This window comes from Balaenoptera musculus, chromosome 4 (genome assembly GCF_009873245.2).
Source record: "Balaenoptera musculus isolate JJ_BM4_2016_0621 chromosome 4, mBalMus1.pri.v3, whole genome shotgun sequence".
Classification (NCBI taxonomy): domain Eukaryota; kingdom Metazoa; phylum Chordata; class Mammalia; order Artiodactyla; family Balaenopteridae; genus Balaenoptera; species Balaenoptera musculus.
The window spans coordinates 65748575-65770117 of NC_045788.1; the positions used below are offsets into that span (position 1 = coordinate 65748575).

General features: G+C 39.9%; 1 protein-coding gene across 8 annotated transcripts in view; it reads left to right on the forward strand.

The window, feature by feature from the left end:
* The window catches only part of LOC118894686 (LIM domain containing preferred translocation partner in lipoma), a 697996-nt gene that overhangs the window by 508664 nt on the left and 167789 nt on the right, over positions 1–21543 (forward strand). For all 8 annotated transcript variants that reach the window (XM_036851114.1, XM_036851111.1, XM_036851112.1 and 5 more), the window contains one exon: positions 15139–15265. In XM_036851114.1, coding sequence (XP_036707009.1) covers positions 15139–15265 — 127 coding nt within the window. The remainder of the gene's footprint in view (positions 1–15138; positions 15266–21543) is intronic.

Sequence of the window (21543 nt, forward strand, 5' to 3'; positions counted from 1 at the left end):
AGGGCCTGACTCAATAAATCTTAGCTGTGATGATGAGGAAGAGGAAGATGAGCATGATTTGTGTGTCCCCTTTATGCATGTTGCTGTTCACAAATTACTTGAGTGATTTTACCTCTCCTGCTCCCTTTGTTTGCCATAAGAAACATGCATTAGGAGACTGAAGATTATACCCATTGGAGAGAACCAGACCCAGAGAGGGGAAATGACTATCTAAGTTGTATTTAGCAAGTTTATGGCAAAGAGGGGCCTAAAATTCCTAACCACCAGGCTGCTCTGTGTTTGTTTCCTATATAGACTTCTTAGTTGGGGAAAGTAATTTTTGACTCCTAGTTACTATCCGAGATTGCAGATTAAGCTAAAGAGACAGTAAAGCACATTTAGTTTTTTTTCAATCTGGTTTTGTATGACAGTGTTTCATAGCAACTGGAACATAGATACCTATGTAGGTTTCTAAGGGGCAAATGGAGAGGATTCCTGAAAACGTACAGCCAAGCTTTACGTAAAGACAGCATATCCCTCTGTGGAACCTGCAAAAGCAAATAAACAAACAAATAAATTAACAGCTTCCATCATGATTCTCATCTTTTATGTGTCGGCACAGCCCTTGTGGCAAAATCCCAGGGCCCCCGTGTTTCTCTACTCTGACCTTCCTCTAGGCACTGAGTTGTTGGCGTCAGAAATCATCACAGCCACTTGTATGCTCATTTTCTTCAGCCTCTCACTAAAGCAATCATTTTTTTTAAGATCAGCAGCAAAAAGCAAACATTTCAGTGAGTAGTATGCACTCGAGTCTGGAGCAGCTGACCTGCTGTGCCGAGGTCATGGGCTGATCTGTAGACATCTTCTCCTGCAGCCTCATGTAGGGGTGGTTGTCCCAGTAGACAATTCCCTCACTTTCGCTAAAGTATTACGGACATCTTCATGCACAGCACAGTGAAACTAACAAAAAGGAACAGAGAGGGCAGAAGAGCCAAAGGTCAATTACATGTGATTTTGACCTGAAATGAAAGATGATAACTTATCAACTTGACTCTCTCGTATGTCCCTCTTGGGGTCTTCACCTGGAATGTCATTCTTGCTGCATCTCTGGATGTCCAAATTCCGTATTCATCCAAGACGTGGTTAAAATGCCACCTTCCCTTGTGAGTGTCCCTTCGTCTTCCCAATGTGAGCCACCTCCTCTTTCTCTGTGTTCTGGTAGCATTGATTAAAACATTTAACTTTGGTTATTGTATTTTTGGATATTTTACATTTGGATATTTCCAGATGCCTAATATTTCCTACTACATCTCTTAGAGGGCAGGGCCATGTCTCAGTTATTTCTTTAAGTTCTTTAGCTCTAGCACTTACTAGGCACTCAGCAATTGTGCTTTGAATAAATGTATTACTTACAATCATCTCCTCAGTTATGTTTAGTTTCTGTGCTATTAGGACCTTGCTAGGTTGCATCTCATATGTGAAACAATATGATCTTTAATGTGCTTGATGTACTGTAACATCTTGTACTTGTTCTTCTCCCACAAGCTCATTTTATATTCAAGAAGCAGTGTGAGCTGAGTCCATAACATTCAGCATTGTCATGAGGGTTGAGGCACTGCCTGCCGAGTGACCTGCGTCAGTCACTGCAATACGTCTCTTGGTTAGAAAAAGAATAAAGCCAGTAATAACTGGCTTCCTACCTATCAGTGAGGGTAGTTAGAATGACAGTGATAATGAAACATATAGAGTTTTTGATGATATTCATGGTGGTGTTATAACAATAACTGTTTGTAAGTTTTTGGCACTTAATGATATCAAATCCACTTCATTCTTTTTTTTTAAATTTTATTTATTTATTATTTTTGGCTGTGTTGGGTCTTTGTTGCTGTGCGCGGGCTTTCTCTAGTTGCGGCGAGCGGGGCCCACTCTTCGTTGCAGTGCACTGGCTTCTCTTTGCGGTGGCTTCTCTTGTTGCAGGGTATGGGCTCTAGGCGCACAGGCTTCAGTAACTGTGGCATGTGGGCTCAGTAGTTGTGGCTCTCGGGCTCTAGAGCGCAGGCTCAGTAGTTGTGGCACACGGGCTTAGTTGCTCTGCGGCATGTGGGATCTTCCCAGACCAGGGCTCGAACCCATGTCCCCTGCAATGGCAGGCAGATTCTTAACCACCCCACTTCGTTCTTATTATAGTGACACTTTCAACCCCATCCTTCTGGGTCTTAATCTCTAGTTACTAGAACTTGAGAGGCGGTTTCTAGAATCAGTGTGGTTGGATACATATCCTAGCTCCTTCTCACACCAGCTCCGTGACTTTGAGCGAAGCTCTTTGGAGTCTCTGTGTCTGTTTTCTCATCTGTAAAGTGAGGTAGCAAAAGTGCTCATATAGTTGGATTATTTCAGAGGCTAAATGAGGTAACACATGTAGACAGTAAGTGACTCCATAAATGGTATTACTATAATCCCTGGGCATTGAATAAGGCCCTGAGTCAAGAAGATTCTTACCAGAAGGAAGTATTTCTTTCAGAAAGCCATATATGTCATTAGGAAACAATGGATAAGACAAAAAGAGAGGGAAGATATTGAGGCCAACTTGCCTAGGACTCTGGACTCCCCTGTGAGGAAAAGTGGCTCGTGGGGTCTGCATCATGTGAGGAGAGATGCCTTTTGTTAAGTCAAGGAAGAGAAGACTGGCACGGGGGTGACACCAGCACAGCCGGCAGACTCCTCTGGGGACCACATCTGTTTGTGCCAGCTGTTGTCAGTCTGTGTAAGCTTGCCGAGAATAACAGCCATGATTTTCACTTTAAAGCAGCTTCCATCTCAGTATCTCAGAATGCTGCATAAATGGAGGTGAGGGCTCCCAAAGTCATGCCAAGAGGGAACATACTTTATAGGGCATCGAGAATGTATCACTGTGCTGAGTGCATCTTTCACGGTGGAAAAAGAACGAACTAGTTTCAAAATAGACCTCTTTCCTGATTTGAGCCCTTCTTGATTCCACCACTCATTTTTTAGGTGACCTGGGACAGCTCAGTTCCCCTCCTTGACTCTCAGTTTTCTCATTATAAATGAGGGGCTTCACCTACCACTAAATGATCTCTAGTGTGTTCTGTTTCTGGAATGCTCAGAGAGTGCCGGGGATCTACAGTTACCTCCCAGTAGACTACTGCAGACTACAGCGTTTTACATTTCAGTGAGGCCCAAGTTCTTATAGAATAGAATATTGCATAGTGTTTTATTCATGCTTGGACTTTTAACCCAGCAGAAAAAAAAATTATGACTTTGGTCACTAGGAAATGGTATTATCTTTTAGTTTTTTATATCAGAGTATTAATGACCCTTTACATGATTTTTCCTTCGCTCACTTCTAGTACAGTGCTAATTATCATTTCTTTTTACTGTTTTAAGATTTAGCATTACCCCCCAGCTTGTGTCCGAGATTGATAAAGGAAGTAGTCTTTTGAACAGCAGTTCTACTTCTCTTGCTGAATCATGAAGACATCAAAAGTGGCCCTGTCTCTCTACTTCTTATGCTCAGTCCATCTACATCAGAATTACCCAGGACGCTTGTTATTTTCTAGGTTGCCATCTTTCTACACAGTAAATACTTCATATTTACAAAACAGAAACAAACTCACAGACATAGAAAACAAACTGATGGAAACCAAAGGGGAAAGGCAGGGGAGGGATAAATTAGGAGTTTGGGATTAGCAGATACAAACTACGATATATAAAATAGATAAACAACAGGGTCCTACTCTATAGCACAGGGAACTATATTCAATATCTTGTAATAAACTAGAAGGGAAACGAATATGAAAAAGAATATATTTACATATATTCAACTGAATCGCTTTGCTGTACACCAGAAATTAACACAACATTGTAAATTAACTATACTTCAATTAAAAAAAAATTGTCGGTATTTGTCCCTTAGGAAGTTTCCTTTGATAGTTCAAGACTTCATAATACAAGATTAAATTCTCCTAAACCTAAGTAGATAGGTCATAAAATCCCTCTGAAAAAAAATGTAGATGGGTTGAGAGGCTGAGGCAGTTGTATGATGGTTAAGCATGCACTTTCTGGATTGATGACTGCATTCTGATTCCAAGTCCCCAGGTACTGTCAAGGTGATCTCGGTGCCTCAGTTTTCTCATTTGTAAAATTGGAATCTCTGATCTGATGGGGCTGCTGTGGTGACTAAATGAGTTAACGTATTTTGAACATTGTCTGGTCCCTGCTAAACTATTCAGGATACCTTAATTATTTTCAGTGTCATCAATTATAAATCAATAAATATATAAATTAAATACTTACATATTTCTACCTTTCAGAGTTTATGGAAGGAGATATTCCTTCAATAGAATTACTGTTATTTGAATCAAGGTTGCTGATCAGTTAGAAATATTCAGTGCTGTTGACCTTTAGATTCAGTGTCAGGGCATGATCTATTTCCCCCTCTGCTGCAGTGCTGATGAATGGCACTGAGTCATTCATATTCCCTCATCCACCTTCCTGCCACATTTGAAAGGCAGCCATAGCTCAAATTTGACAGACTGTTTGTGAGCATTTAATACAAGTCATGAGCCCCTATTAAATATTAGCACATGCCATGTATCATCTTAGGTATTACAACGGCCCTGAAATGGAAGCATTCCCTATTCCCTGCCTGCCCCCTGACCCCATTTACAGATGAAGATGCTTATGCTAAGAGAAGTTTAAAAAAACTTGTGAAGTGTTATGCAAAATAAGGGATATAACTTGGTATTTGAACCAGCTTTTTCTGCTTCCAAAGCCCACACTTTCTCCATTACACCACAATCAATGTTTCTGAAAGTATATGGGGCCACATTGGTCTCCAACCTCTGATATAATTAGCATCATGCTTTAATCAGTGAGGTTGACTGTCTTGATTAATCTTTATGACAGATCATATAAGTTTCATATTTCTAAATGAATATATAGAGGCAGCTGTAAATTAGTGGAAAAACACTGAGCTTGGATCAGAAGACTCATGTTTAACTCTTGGCTCTGCCACTTCCTATGGGTGTGATCTTGGCTAAGTCACTTAACAAACCACTAACGTGGTTTGTTTCTTTGTACAGAAGACACACATTCCTGCCTTGGAAAGTATTAAATAAAATGTAGCGTGCGTGAGTGTTGCCCCAGAGTTCCTTGCTGCCTGTGAAGGAGCGTGGAAATGCAAAGACCTTTCTTCCTTTGCTTCAAGTCCCAGTGCAATCTTCTCATCCCCCGTGGCGTGTTTTTGGTATGCCCCAGTCCACTGTAACTTCTCTTTCCTCTAAAATCATATCATCCATTGGAGTATTCATGGGGTATCTATTACTGTGTAGCATATCTTTAAGGATAAGAATAGGCTCTTAATCAGTGCAGGCAGTGAATGATTTACATGGGCCATCTCATTTAACTCATGGGGTAAATCCTATTGACCCCATTTTATGGTTTATGCAACTAATACTTTGTAAACTGAAGCATCTTGCCCCGGGTCACACTGTTGGCAAGTAGTGGATGTGGGATTTGAATCCAAGCAGGTAGCCAGCCCCTAGAGCCTATACTCTTAAGTGTCTAAACCATACTGATTACCATCAGCAGTCAGTGTTTTGCTTCGTTCTTTATTTCTCCCTCATGTGCCTTGATTTCTTGACTGAATTATAAATTCCTTGAACTGGAATTTCAATTCCAGTAATTGAGATATTGAATACACCTCAGTTATCTTGATGATTGCCATCATGCCTAATTACTAGTATTTGTGGATAACTTAATGTAGATTTCACCGAGGGTACAGTTTTTCACACTGCCTCAGTATCCTGGAAGCAAGGACTTTTGACTCCTTCCTTGTCTTTGTCTCCAGAAGCTAATCTTCCCACCATGCTGAGCTACTTTGATTTGATTTTCACAGGTCAAGCAAAAAACCTTTTCTCTGTTATTCTCATGGAAACACTTTGCCTGCCTCCCGCCAAGGCCCAGAAATCCAGTGTGATCAGTGCATCTGTCAGAGGATGGACTTGTTTGCTGCGGGTGGCATTGTTACTGAAGAAAACACATGCCCTTCCTTTGCATCCTAAGTGCCTTGGATTGCTGAGCAAGAACCTTTCTGACTCAAATGAAAACCACCTTGTGTTAGGTGAAATATGGGGAGTTAACCATTTGTTTGCTGGCGTGCATTTCCCACGAAAAACTCAAAAACAGAAATTCACCTCAGCCATGGAAAGTGATGTGCCAAGCGTCATATTTGCATATTAAAACCGAAAACTGATTTGCATGTTATTTCAGTGTCTTGTGTCACGTTCAGGCATCTGTCAAGCCCACTTAGATAGAAACAGCTTGTATAATAGGAAAGTGTTTCTGTGCATATCTGACTGAAAATCTAGGTGCCTTTATTTTTTTCAACAAATTGTCCCCACTTTACATTCTTCTTTTTCTTCTGGCTTTGTGTCTGAAAATGCTAAAGAAAAGACTGAAATCCCATGTCTTGTAAAGAATAGTTCTTATTTTTTAAGGGTCATCCATTTTTTACTATATTTAGATAATTTTAAAATATTAAAGAAAAAATTAATATTCCTATCATCCTAACATGAGCTGTTAACATGTTGGTATTTTTTTCTTCCAGTATCTGTTTTTTTATACCTACATAGACACACATGCTGGCACCCTTACATATATATTTGTATACATTTGGAATTATCAGATAGTACTTTTTTAATATCTTTCTGGGTTTTTTTTAACATAATAATGACAAGAATTGTGAAACAATCTAAATATGTAACAGGAAGGAATTGGTAAAGCCCCAGTGAATTAGAACCATGGTCAAGGCTGGAGCCCTGGTAAGAGAAACAGTAAGATGTCTGGTTGAGGATGGCTTTTCTATGGGACAGTGCGTGGAAAGTAGTGCATTGTGGTAACACTTTTCTTCCCAGTGTTGGAGCAACTAGCCCTTTGCATTGTTCCAGGCAATCAAATAAAGATGAAATGTCTTTTCAGTGGAAGTCACTGCCAGGTACTAGTGGAGCACAGCAAAGACCAAGACCTCGTTTTGTTTGAAAACGCAACCTTGAACAACAGTTCATCCCATTCATCAAACTTTTTATGTCTTGAGTCTTGTTGAGGTGAAACCTACCAATGGAAATAATGTCTTGTCATTGTCTTGCCTTTGTTGTATCAGATCCCTTCTGCATAGCACACATAGGCCTAATTAATGGAGCAAAGAAATGCAGGTAGCTTTTAGCTCTCGTGCTGTGGAAATAGCTTCTAGTAGCCTTGTGTAGGAATCATGTATGGTGGTATATAAGAAGGAAGCAAATTGATAGAGATCTTATCACCTGCCACAGAGGCCACTGGCTTTCTCCTTTAAGGAAGGCCTGCCTTCTTGAAGGATGGAAAGTATGGAGAATATGGGAGTATGGAGAGAAGGAGTCATGAAACGAGAACTATGAAGCAGGTTGGTAAGAGATCTTTGCTTTAGCTTCTCCCTGACCCTGAGTAACTGGGACTCCTGCTTCTGACCTTTCCTACCTGTCTACCAGGTGGGAGAGCATATGTGGTTATGCCTTTTTTGCTTGGAGCTCATCTAGGCAGGGACACATAAGGGAGGCTACTTCGTTCTGAATAACCAAACATGAGCCCTGCTTTACTGTTTATCTTTGGTGCCAAAGGCTAAGATGTAGAGAGTTTAACAATTTGGAGAGCCAGCAAAGCATACCTTCACCAAATGTCATGTATTTCAAGGTTTACAATTAAAAAGACTCAGAGGAATTACATCTCTTGCTACAACAATTAATGTGAAATTCAAATAGACTAGACTGAAGTACTTTATCAGGAGATAGAAGAGGAAGAGTTACTGGAGAGATACTGTTATCTGCAAATATTCCACTTCCAAGAAGAAAATCATCTTTGTTAGTGGTTTGTAAGGTGTCCCTCCTGGTAACCACAACTGTCATTTAAACACAATATTATGTTTAATATTTTACAGAGCTTCTTCATATGAATTAGATATTAGTATCTTCCAGTTTATAGATGGGAAAGTCTAATAGAGAAACAAAACCCTTGGGGAACTGAAATGGTGCCCTAGCTGTCAGGGCCAGAAATAAGCATGCTCCAAGCGAGGCACTCTTAAGGCTACCCTGATACTTTGGGGACTGGTGGGGTGGGCATGGAGAGAAGCCACTACCTCTCAGCTCAGCCTATGTTACCATAATTCTCTGGTGTGCAAACACCACAGCCCCTAGGTGGACACCCAGCGCTTTCCCCTGGCTGCGGTGACATCCAGCAACTCCCCCAGGCTGTCATTCAGAATCATCAGTCCTTGGCTATGACTCCAAATTTGGCCTAAGAAGGGTGATCTAGTGACATCCATGCATGGCATGAGAGAGGGAGTATGAAAAACGGGTTGTAAGAAAACAAACCTTTTGAAAGTTGAAGACTAACTGGCATAAAATCAAACTTTTAAAGTCAGATTTTCTGGATGGTGGTCTTTGTGCCCTTAACCATTCATTCTCCGAGAAAATGGACCTTAGGAATAGAAGAACTAAGCACATGCCTTTCTGCTCCCATGCAGCTGTGAGGAATGTTCATTGGTGGGTTTCTAATCGTTAATAAGTGGTTCTCCTCCTTTCTCCTTCCTCCTCTGAGACCCATTGCTTTCAACCTGAAGCAGGGTGGGTGCCCAGCACATCTTCTGCCTTTGGCCTGAAGCGGAGCGCTCCTTCCACTGAACAGTGAGACGTTGAGCATAGAGTGTGATAATTCAGTGAGAGTCAGAAAGGAGAAGCAGCGTCAGGAAATTGCAAACTGCAAACTTGACACAGTTAAATAAGGGGAGAGAAAAAGAACGAAAATATCAGAAATATATTTTTTCTGGCAGGCTTTCAGCTCAAAATGGGGCTAATTCTACCGTTTGAAAGAAGATAATTTCAGTGTTTCTTTTTTCAAGAACACGTAATTGAAGTTATTTTCCCTCTGCGAGAAGGAACCTCTTGTACATCATTGCAAATGGACAAGAAAAATGAGAAGCTCTGGTACCTAGAGTGATAGAGTATTCATTATCATGTAATCCCTCTGAATATCTTGGCTGCCTTTTCCCAGTGTTGTATCTGCCTGGGCGGTGCCTTTCTGGTAAGGTTCAGATTTGCTCTAAGTTCCAGTTACCTAGCACTCTGTAACTAGGAAATCAACAGCAGGTAAGGACTCATGGGAGAAAAATGGCCCATGGCGAGGTCAATATCAGAGTAACCCAGAAGGCTGATGTGATGACAGATTAGGTAGCCATTTTGTAATATGGATCCTTAACACATATATTTAATTAGTTAAGTTGGTGGTAACAAAGATTCAAGGAGGTGGGTGTTCTCCTAGGGGTCTTTGCTGTTTGCACCATAGTGTAGGCTGTTTACCATGCTTCCTTTTCTCTTTAGGAGGGACAATTCTGCTTTCCCCACCCAAGGAAGGGTGGTGGTAGGAAAGGGTGGTTAACCTTTGTATGTTCTTGATTTCATGCCCCATGTGTAGTGAAAGTTCTGTAGGCTGCAGAAACCTTGTGACCTGCCAGCTGCTTACTCAGATTCAGAATGCTGAATGAAGTTCTAGATTGTTTCAGGGGATGCTGACAAGTGGTTTAAGTCCTCATGTAAATGGAAATCTCTATAATAATGAGGTCTCCACTTGCTCAGTGTATCTGTTTTTATAAACTACAAAGTTGCCATAAATATGAATACCTGTGATTTCACTATAAATATCTGTAAATATCTGCATATTACGGGTACAAAAATGTGATAGAGTTAAAAATCAAAGGAATCTTTGAAAACACCATTTTACGCATAAACATACCAAGGCTCAGGGAATAGAAATGATTTGATCCAAATGACTGGACAAGTTAAAGGCAGAACTAAGATTAGAGAGATAAATAGGTCTTTTGACTTAATAGGTTCTGATGTAAGAAAATACAAAACACTTCAAATACCATGAAGTGTTAATATAAGTATGATGGATACTGTTATTTGTGCTATTCTTAATCTGGCAGAGTTTTTTTGCTCACCAAGCAGATTCTGTCCATATGCATTTTGTTTGCAGAAACAGTCCTTATTTTTGCACAGTCTCATCCATAACCTTTACCAGGGGCCTAGGATCCAAATTTGGCTGTGGTATTCATATTAAGCCTTCTCCAGAATGATAATCAGCTGGGCCCCTAGCAAGAAAAGAACCATGGCAGAGAAGAGCCTGCTGTAGATACTTGGACATTTTCTGTTTCCTGACACTTTGTGTCAGGAAAAAAAAATTATTTTTTCACATCTGAGGAAAAAATCTTCATTGTAGAAAAAGGAAAGTATAAATAAAAGGAATATAAACCACTGCCCATCACTTTTAACCATTAATCTCTGAGCATATTGCTTTCCAGTCTCCCTTCTGTAACAGTTTGAGGCAAGCCAGCCTGGTCAGTGGATGGCTCTCCTCCAGGAGTGAGCTCCTTTTTCCTATGCCTCATATGGCTGTATCTAACTGCAAGGGAGAATGGAAAATAGTCTAGCTGTGTGCTCAGAAGGAAGGGGAAACACATTTTGGTGAGCAGTTAGCAAATTTACATAGTACATATCAGAGTTCTTTTAAAGCATATTAACCATTAAATTGCTCAGAAATGCCATGATGTCTGGTTGCACTTTTTTAAGTCATCATTGGCTTTGGGTTTGAGATATTCACCAATAGGCATATTTCAGAAGCATGACTTTAGTAAAGTCAGCCCACCATTTTAAATCTCCTAAAGATTATCTGTTGCCTAAAACAGTCTTGACTTTGACCACAACCCATTTTTCTCTAGCCTCATCCTAGCTCTGTTCTTCCTCTATTTCTTAACATTTTTGCTAATATTCATGTTCTTTTGTACATACTGTTCTTGGAATATCTTTACTTTTTTTCTCTTTCTTTTTTCCTTTTCTTCTTTCTTTCTCTCTCTCTCTCCCTCCTTCCTTCCTTTCTTTCTCTCTCTCTCTGTCTCTCTCTCTCTCCCTCTTTCTCTCTCTCTCTCTTTCTTTCTTCCTTTCTTTCATCTGGTGAAATCCAGTTTATCCTTCAATATCAAACTAAGTGGTCACCTCCTTTCTGTCAGTGTTCTGTTATCTCAGAACACTGAATTCATACCTGTGTTTTTGTACTTACACTTTACTGTAATTACCTATTTTCATGTCTCTCTCTTCCTAAACTGAGTTGTCAGAGGCAGGAATCCTGAATAATTTGACTTTATAATGATAGTGCTTAGTACTTGGCATTTCCTTAGGAAAAGTATGTTAAGAGAATTTTGAAGGAATTCTCTGAAATTTATTTCCCAATAATTTCATCCGTGGGTCATATAATGTTTTTTTTCTTTTTTTGCCTTTACTAGGAGGTCCAGGCATTTCAAAGAACGCACATATTAGTGATTAATATTGATACTTATAAGAATGTCTTTTACTTAGAAAAGGCTAGAGGCTGTGTTTATATTTGTTGTGCAGTGCTTTTGTTTCACTATTTAGCAGTAAGCCTCCACTCTGGAAAACATCTTTGCTTATTAGATAATACAATCAGTATTTTAAAATCCAAATGACTATAGTGATAGAGCTGGAAGGCTTGGAAATAACAATATCGGAATCCAGCGAGGCATTGAAGTGGAGCCAAAACATGGCCAACTCAGCCTACCTAGTCTCAGTCAGGGCTCTGCTGGCTTTCAGGGCTGGTACTGCACACAGCATTGCTCAGTTATCTTTTCTGAGCCTCAATTTCCTCATCCATAAAATAGGGTGATATATCACACAGGGCTGTTGTATAAACATTTGAGATGACATATGTGAAAGCAGGCACTTTGAAAAAGGTCATACAGATACAAGGAACTGTTATTATGTCACAATGAATATACTGCTGATGCTATTCATATTTCTACTTCTGAAGAAATAAAAAACAAAATAATATATCACATCCCCTGCCAGCCCTCCCTCACCCCCCACTTATAAATTTTCAATTGTGTTTTATTGCCCAGACACAATTTTAGAAGCTGCTTATTTAAAAATGATTTGGACACAATTATTAATTTTTCCTAGGATGTGTTGAGTCCTAAGCACTCCCGGGGGAGAGAAATTGAAAGGGATCTCTTCATCCCAGTGAGAAAGTGCTAAACTACTACTTACGAGACTTGAACGCTGAAGAAAGTCCTGAACTATATTTTCCTGGGTGTGAGAGACAACTGGGAAGAACTTGACTTTTTACCACTATGTATTCCACAGATGTTGAGTATTACCCACTGGAGGTGGGGGCAGTGGGGAGTTCTCTAGCCAAATAAGGTCCAGAAACACTGGAAGAGATGATCTCCTGGGGTCTTTATTCAGAAGGAATACCAGGAATCCAAGATCAGCAATATTTGAGATTAGAATCTAAAAGAAAAGAGCCTTTCCAAACTTCAGAAACAGTATCACAAGCAAATAGGAAGGAGTATTTGTAGAATAAAAGGTATAATATAAGTATTGTTTCTTAAAATCTGTGAAATACTGACAAGGTAAGTACTTTGAAATTAGGCCTCTGCTTGAAATTTAAGTGCTAAAAGTAGAATCTCAATTACTGGCTCCGATTTACAGAGGACAGACTTGGCTTTCTTGCTGCCTTTGTTTATATGAAAAGGGAAGCCGGCAGATTTTAGGGCCAAACAATAATAAATTGTGTCCATTCCCTGAGGGTTCACCCTAAGACTGGAAGCAGGAATTATCAGATTTTCTCTACTAGTTGTTGATTTAAATTAAAACAGCCACGACCATTAATATTTCATACTTTTCTAGCACTTTCTCTATGGAAAGCAATGTTTGATTGGAAAAGAATACGTAGAATTTAGAGTCAGGTAATACCAAATTTGGGGCTCAAGTTCTCTCTTAATTGCAAACCTGCAAAAAAAAGTTGTAGATAATTTTCCTATCTCGTCTTCAATGTTGTCACCTGAACTGGGATAGTCCCCTCCCTCAGAGGCAGGCTGGGGGATCTAGAGTCCCTTTGTTGCCATGGCTTGAAAGTAGTTAAGCTCTATTTAGCATGAAATGCAAGCTGTCTCATCTTAATTCTCACAAAGACTGTGAGGTAGCATTGCAAGCCCATTTTACAGAAGGGGGTCTCAAGTTCAGACAGGTTCACAAGCTCACCTCATTAAATCTGTCTCCAACCACAATGCCACTGCCACACCATATATCCCTTCACTATCTCTGGCCACAATAATTTTATGTTCTTATATGAATATTTCTGTAAAATTTTCTTGAAAGTTGATAGCATATATGAGCAATTTGAAGTTTAATTATACTAGCAAATCACTCCTCCAATGTTTATATCTGCATACACTCCCCCCAATATAGTGTGCTTTATGGAACTGATGATCATTTGTGTCTGTCTTTCACCCTCACTAGACTTCAGTCCTTTCAAAGGCAAAGACTGTGTCAAATACGTCTTTGTGTTCCTCCCTGATGCTTGCAGAGGGTACACAAAATAGGCACTGTAAGAAAGTGTGCATAAACTAATAAGCAAAACAAATGTGAATGAGTCAAGAACTTCTTTAACCCTCACACTAACTCAATGGGGCAGGCATTATTTGCAGTTTAGAGGAGGCCCTGAGATTAATGTTTAGGACAAATGAGTGAATCTAGGATGGGCTCTTGTCCTGGCTTTATCCTAATTAGCCCTGCCCGATCTTTTTGGGTGTCAATTTCTTTACCTCACAATGAGTAGATTGAGGTAATGATCCTGCAGATGCCAGATGAGAGATAATTAGAGAGAAAAGGCCAAATAGGTACCAATCAACAATTTCACATATGTTTAGAAGGCATTTCATGCCCTAGCCATAACACAAGTAATTAATACCCTTCTTAGTTGTTGAAATGATGCTGGTAATAATAATGAAACTTTTGTACAAGGATTTGTTCTTCACAGGATTTTCACATCCAAGAACTCATTTGGTATAGTGAAGATAACGGGTGAATGAATATGCAGCTTCAGGTCTTGTTGAACTGATTCTTGTAAACTATTCATGAAAGGAGAAACTCCTGGTCAACAATTTTAAGAGTGCATAAAGATCAAGGCAGTACATTCCCAATCTCAGCTCTTTCCATTTGCCATGGGGAATATCATCACCGATATTTCTAAACCTTTAACAGTCTTTTTATTTTTAATACTTTGAAGATACTGGGGTGTAATATCGGAAGTGGTCAAAGTTATAATATAGGCAAAGGAAAATATAACAAATTCCCTCTTATTTACATAGCACCAGCTATTTTACATCTGGCCTCTGGTCTTTCTTCTTTCTTTACATACTTTAGATTCTTGGTTGATCACCTCAAGTGTTCTTTCACCTGACATTTGATTCCCTTGCATTGCTTTAATTCAGGCACATCCGCCTATTTAACACCAATCCAGTGTTTACTACTGCTGATTTACCTCCTCATTTGATATCTGGTTGTTTGCAGTGCGGGGGTGGTCTGGTGGGGTGGGGCAGGGGTGTTACTCAACCTCCTTAACTGGAGCACAAGACCCTTCACTTTGTGGACCCAATGTACCCATTACTATTCATCTCTTTTCTTATCTCAAACTTTATACATAGGAGTTCCTTATGCCACCTGGCTTCTTCCTCACCTGAATGTAAAAAAACTTCAACGTTTATGGTTCCTCTCCTTTAGTTGAATAAATCCTAGTCTGTGCTGGTGCCTCTCCTCTGGAATTCTTCCTCTCCGGACACGTGGGAGTCCCCTTTGTGCTCTGATTGTGCACTTTCTACAGTTGCTTTATCTTTAATTAGTAGGGTGCCTATATCTCTTACTTGACTGTAAGCTCTGTAAGGGAAGAGACTCAGTTTCTTCATCTTTTTTTGTAAATCTACAACTGGCACATAGTGACTGCTTAGCAATTGTTGAATGAAATAGAGTCCTATTCTTTGTAAACATGGATTTCTAAGCCTGATAGATGGCTCATCTATATAAGGCAAGTGAATAAAGAAGTGCCCCCAAGGTCAGACACTGAGTAGCTGATAAAACCAATTCTAAACCCAGGCCTCCTAATAGCCCCATGCAGTGCTTTTTCCTCTATAGTGCAAACACTACCTGATTGCCTTGGTTGATGTCTAGGTTGCACTTAAAGGACTCTGTGTTTTCTGCCTTTCAGAGTGGACAAACAGGATCCATGGGGCCTCCGGCTGTCCCCTCCTCAATCCGCCCTGAAGATGAGCTCGAGCATCTGACCAAGAAGATGCTGTATGACATGGAAAATCCACCCGCCGATGAATACTTTGGTGAGTGGGGTCTAGGGCTGAGTTCTGAAGTAAAGGTTCTGTTCTGTTTTCCTTAATTAGTAATTAGGAATAGTACCGGCTCCACTGGTAAAAGCTTTGAGTCTGGATGCGTTGGAGTTGGTATGCATGTACACACACCTGAGTGTTCTGGAAATTGCTTTGTGAGACTGCCGTAAATGTGATGTCTGTTTAGCTTGGACTAAAATTTCAGGGGTAATGCAGAGTTTCTTGAATACAAATTTGATTTTAAAAGTTAATTTTTGACAATTTATTAGCTTCTTATTAGGCAGAAATAGGGTTTCTGTGTGGGTTCAGGTCTCTCACTGATCTAAATGTTCATTTACAAAATGTGGAATCGGGTAGTATCTAAACTTTGTGCTTTCAATCCTTTCCCTATTTAGGAAAAGTTGTTCCCTTTGTATTTTTTTTAACTTCTCCTCTCTCCAAACCTGTGAATAATTATCAGTGGTTAATCATCCAGTCCATTCGTGTGATGTGAATTTATGAATTATACGCCAAGTATGAGGTGTTAAAGATACATAACCTATCCTCAGGGAGGTTGGAATTATTTAGAAAAGATAAGAAAAACAAACAATTGCTAATCTAGGTAGAAAGTTATGAGGCATAAGAGAAGCTTAGGTCGGGCTTCCCTGGTGGCGCAGTGGTTGAGAATCTGCCTGCTAATGCAGGGGATATGGGTTCGAGCCCTGGTCTGGGAAGATCCCACATGCCGCAGAGCAACTAGGCCCATGAGCCACAACTACTGAGCCTGCGCGTCAGGAGCCTGTGCTCCGCAGCAAGAGAGGCCACGATAGTGAGAGGCCCGTGCACCGCGATGAAGACTGGCCCCCGCTTGCCGCAACTAGAGAAAGACCCAACACAGCCAAAAATAAAAATAAATAAATAAATAAATAAATTAAAAAAAAAAAAAAAAGTCTGCTGGCCCCTGAATCAAGTCCCTCGCACTAAGGTATTACAGTTAAAAAAAAAAAGAGAAGCTTAGGTCAAATGTTACAAAATGTAAAAGCTCTATTCATCGAGAACATCGGGAATGCTTTTGAGAAGAATTGGTGGTTCTTGAACGTGGACTCAAAGCAGTGCCTTTCAGATTTTCTGTTTTCTCCCTAATCTGTTGGAGACCAATATTTCCATAGAGTACAATTAAAATTAGTTACGAAGAAAATGAAATAAACAGAATACAAAATGGAAGACTGAGTTTTACCATTATTAGATTTAACAGGAATAAATTACTCTATTAAATTGCTATCATATTTTCTAAATACTGTCTGTGTCTGTACTTGTCTCATTGCAGAGTGTCTTAGTCAGACAGGAATCTGTAGATCATTCTGAGTAGCACTGCTTTTCGGGCATCTGGAGAGAGGATATTACATTTGGGGAGCAGTTGGGAGCAAAGGCATAGAGGTGGAAAAATTGCACAGGACTTTTACTTCTTCAAATACTTCCTACTTTCATGTCTTCCCACTTGCTTCCTATTTCGGAATATGTAATGACAGGTAAACTGAGGGCATAAAGCCACATCATAAATGCATTGGGTTAAAATATGAAAAACGTGACATTTCTTTGTATGCAGGAGACAGTGTAGCTTAGCTAAAAGAGCACAGTAGTGGGTATAAAGAGTTCTGGTTCTGGTTCCTTTTCTGCCTTTTACCAGCTAAGCAATATTGGCCCGTTCCTCAACTGCCTCAACCCCATTTCCTACCTTGGTGAATCATAGGTGTGAAGCAAATGTGCTTTAGCGTTTCTTGCATAGTAAGTTCTCTGTAGAAACAGCATTAATGCAGAGAAGTACACAAAGCTAAAAGTTAAATGTAAGTTGATGGAGATTAGCACAAATGCATAGAGAATAGTTAAAAAAAAGTCTCTAGTTATATTAAAATATACTAAAAGTATATCACGCTCTTGTCATTGACATGGGACAAGGGCTTATATTGGAGCCTAAGGTAACTTTTTTAAAAAGCTTATTAAGAGTGAAAAATAAGGCCTCTGTATTAAGGTATACCAAACACAAAAAGCTAACATACCGGGGGCTTCCCTGGTGGCGCAGTGGTTGGGAGTCTGCCTGCCAATGCAGGGGACGCGGGTTCGAGCCCTGGTCTGGGAGGATCCCACATGCCGCGGAGCAACTGGGCCCGTGAGCCACAATTACTGAGCCTGCGCTTCTGGAGCCTGTGCTCCGCAACAAGAGAGGCCGCGATGATGAGAGGCCTGCGCACCGTGATGAGGAGTGGCCCCCACTTGCCGCAACTGGAGAAGGCCCTCGCGCAGAAACGAAGACCCAACACAGCCATAAATAAATAAATAAATAAAATTAAAAAAAAAAAAAAAAAGCTAACATACCAAATATATATGCTTCTATTTTCACAACAACAAAATAGATAGCAATAAAAAACATTGAACATAGATAGTAACTGTGTTAATGAGTATATATTAATCGCTCTGGGAGATTAATTAAATATTATCTTTGCCTTCAAGAACTGTCCTAGCGGGCTTCCCTGGTGGCGCAGTGGTTGAGAATCTGCCTGCCAATGCGGGGCACACGGGTTCGAGCCCTGGTCTGGGAGGATCCCGCGTGCCGCGGAGCAGCTGGGCCCGTGAGCCACGATTGCTGGGCCTGCACGTCTGGAGCCTGTGCTCCGCAGCAGGAGAGGCCGCGATAGTGAGAGGCCCGCGCACCGCGATGAAGAGTGGCCCCCACTTGCCACAACTAGAGAAAGCCCTCGCGCAGAAACGAAGACCCAACACAGCCATAAATAAATAAAAATAAATAAATAAATAAAAATTAAAAAAAAAAAAGAACTGTCCTAGCTCTACTACTCACTAGTTTAGACAACTTGAACAAATTGCTTATTCTCTACATCTTTTTGTTTTGCTTTATCTATAATGTGGAAATAATGGCTAGTTTATACTTTTATAGTGAGTACTGAATGAAATATTTATAGAAAGCACTTAGCCAAGTTCTTGGCATGTAGAATATGCTCAATAATCAAAGTTATCCCGTGCTTTACTAAAGAAAACAAGATATGCCCATTAAAAAGCCATTAATAATACGTGATTTAAACTGAAGTTCCTAGCAAAAATAGAACATATGTCACCAATTGGTAAATAATCATTGCCAAATGAGTATTACAAACCATGAGAGAGAATGTGGAATAATGATTAAGTTTTATTGGGTGCTTACAATATGGCAGCACTGTTATACAGTATGTACTTTATTAAGAATTAACTCATTTCATCCTTACAGAAAAAAATATAACCCTGTGAAGTAAATGCTATTATTATTTCCGGATTAGGAAATCAAGGCACAGAAATGTTAAGTAATCTGCCCAATACCAACAGCTAATAAGTTGCAGGACTGGATTAGAATCCAAACTCCAGGTCTATACATTTTTTTTTTCTTCTAAAACTTTTTCCACAGCTTTATGGAAGTAAACAAAGTCACATAGTTAATGTATACAATTTGGTGGGTTTGGATGTATGTGTGCGCTTATATTTGCCGTCACCACAACCCAGGTAATAAACATATCCTTCGCTTCCAAAGTTTAGTCTGGATATTTAGGAAGGGTTTTACGGAGGAGATCAGCTTGAGGCCAAGATTATTTAAGGAAAATTACTTTATATGGCAGATATCCACCAAGGGCCTATTATGTGCAGGCTACTGTGCTAGGTAGGTGTTGGAGACATGTGGAGCTAGGGAGACGTGGGTCTTACCTTTAAAGGAGCTTATAGTCTTAAGAGAGGATGTGTACAACGTTGTGGTGTTTAATCCTAACACAAGGCAGAAAGCGACAAGTAACTTATTTGAAGTTCAGCCAAAGCACTTTGAGAAATGAGAAGAAAGGAGAGAGAACATTATGAGGCAGGAATGGAAAAGTGTTTGTGGAGTGGATAGCCTTTGGGTTGTTTTTAAAATTACGGTAATAGAGATTTGGAAGTGCGATGATAGTAGAGAAGTGATGTCATTTCTGAGGAGTAGAATTTTAACATAATAGGGAATAAAATCATTGGAGTGAAGCACCCATGTGGGAAGGAACAAATTTTGGGAAATAAGGTAGGGGAGGTAGGCTGGGACCAATGGCCTAAAGACTAAGGACTTTATCTTATATAATGAGTGCTGCACGTTGAGATCAAAGGTTATGGGAACTGTTTCATGAAATGTGGTTAAGAATGTGGGTTCCAAAGCCAGAATGCCTTGGTTTGAATGCCAGCTCTACCTCTCACTGGCTAGATGAAAGCAGGAAGCAAAGGATGAGTTAACAGAACTATGGTTTACTGTTCTACTCAAACATTAAACATTTCCCGAACATGTTTTGCATGCCTGCTGCTGTGTGCAAGGGACACCAAGCAGAGTCTCTGCCCTCAGGGGATTCACAAGTTCTGGGAAGGACAGGAGAGAGGCAGGCATGTAAGGAATGTCTGTGCAGCAAGGGGTGCAGCACTGTGTTGGGTCTGCCTGAGACACTAGGTGAGCATAGAAGACAAGAGTTAAGTCTGAAGATGAGAGAAGGAGGCTACATAATAACGTGTTTGCAACAGAAGGGCCTAACCCAAGGGAGATGAAGAAGAGTCATCTCTTGTTCTCTATCAGGATTTTACCTGAGTTCCATTCTGGGCTGGAAATAGCATTGCTAATCACCACCTTAAAAGAACTTTTCACTCTTGCGTTAACGTGCCCAGCCCCACCTCAACCCCCTCACTTTTTCTATCACTTTGCCTATGTAATGCTGGAATTTTCATTGACACTATAGCTGATTTGCTGAAGGTCATTAAACGCTTTCATGTCAAAGATCTCCTACTAGATTATGAGCTGCACCAGTGAGTGAGAGGGAACAAAATGTAAATAAATGGTGTCAATGGAATAGATTCCCCTGTGGTCATGTTCATTTTTTTCTGTGCAGCCCCTATTTTCTTTTTTCCTTGAGTGGAATAATTCATGAATATATTTGTGTTTTGTTTTTCATTATGGAGTTTCCCATTACTCTTAGCAGTTTTTCTTTGTTTAAAGAACTATAATTATGGCATGCTTGAAAGTAGGGGAGGAATATCAAAATATCACCTCACAGGTGACTTAAGTCAAAGGAGAAAAGGTACCTTCACAAATAGAGAGTTTGGAAACTTTCTTGATCCAAGTGATGAAACTTAGCATCACCAATAATGGGACAAACTGACATGTGCCAGCTGATATGATGTAGTAGAAAGTACACAACATCACCTGTGTAATATAGTCTTGCTGAAATATTTAACCTGAAATCCAACCATTAGGAAGTAGACAAATCCAAATGATGTGCCATTTTTCAAGACAATTGTCCTGAATTCTTTTAAAATGTCAAGATTAAAGAAAATGAAAAAATACATGCCATTCAAATGCAAGGCATGCGTCTTGATTGAATCTGGATCAAAAAACAAAGTATTTAGGGCAAGTTTAGAGAAATTTAAATATGAACTATATATTAGATAATACATCAATGTTAATTTTGTGGGCATAGTAATGGCATTGTGGTTATATAAGATAATATCCTTGTTTTTAGGAGCAAAATGTTGAAGTATTTAGGGTAAAGTGTCATTATGTCAGCAACTTATTTTGAAACAAGATAGATAGATGTAGAGATATTATGAGGAGGGCAGAATCACTTCAGATTATAACAATAAGAGATACTATAACTGCACAGCTACAAAGGATACCCTTTCTCCCCCCCAGGAGTATTGAAGCCTATCACAAATGAATTATCTTTTATTTTTGTACGTGCCGCATGGCATACGGGATCTTAGTTCTCCAACCAAGGATCGAACCTGCACCCCCTGCAGTGGAAGCGCCAAGCCCTAACCACTGGACCGCCAGGGAAGTCCCACAAATGAATCATCTTAACACTCCCTTCTTGGGCGGGAGAAGTAGAGAGTCATTCCTATATCTTGTAAACTTGACTGTTTTAAAATTTCCCTTTCTTGTGTATCTGTTTCTTTATTTTCTACTGGACACATACCCTTTCTACTGTTGGTGAGATGATAACCATTGTGGTGGAGATGATGAAAGCTATATTTACTTAAACCTCTACAAGTTTAAAAAGCCTACTCCCAGTCATGGTCTGACTCATATATCTGGCCATGAAGTTTTCATTTCTCTGATGAGGAAACAGAGATTCAGAGAGACTCAATGAGTTGTTCAAGTCACACAGCTATAAATTTTAGGATTTCGACTTACTCTTCAGATCGCAAGTCCATTCTGATTCATTACCGTTACAAAAAGGCATAAGCTGTTCCTG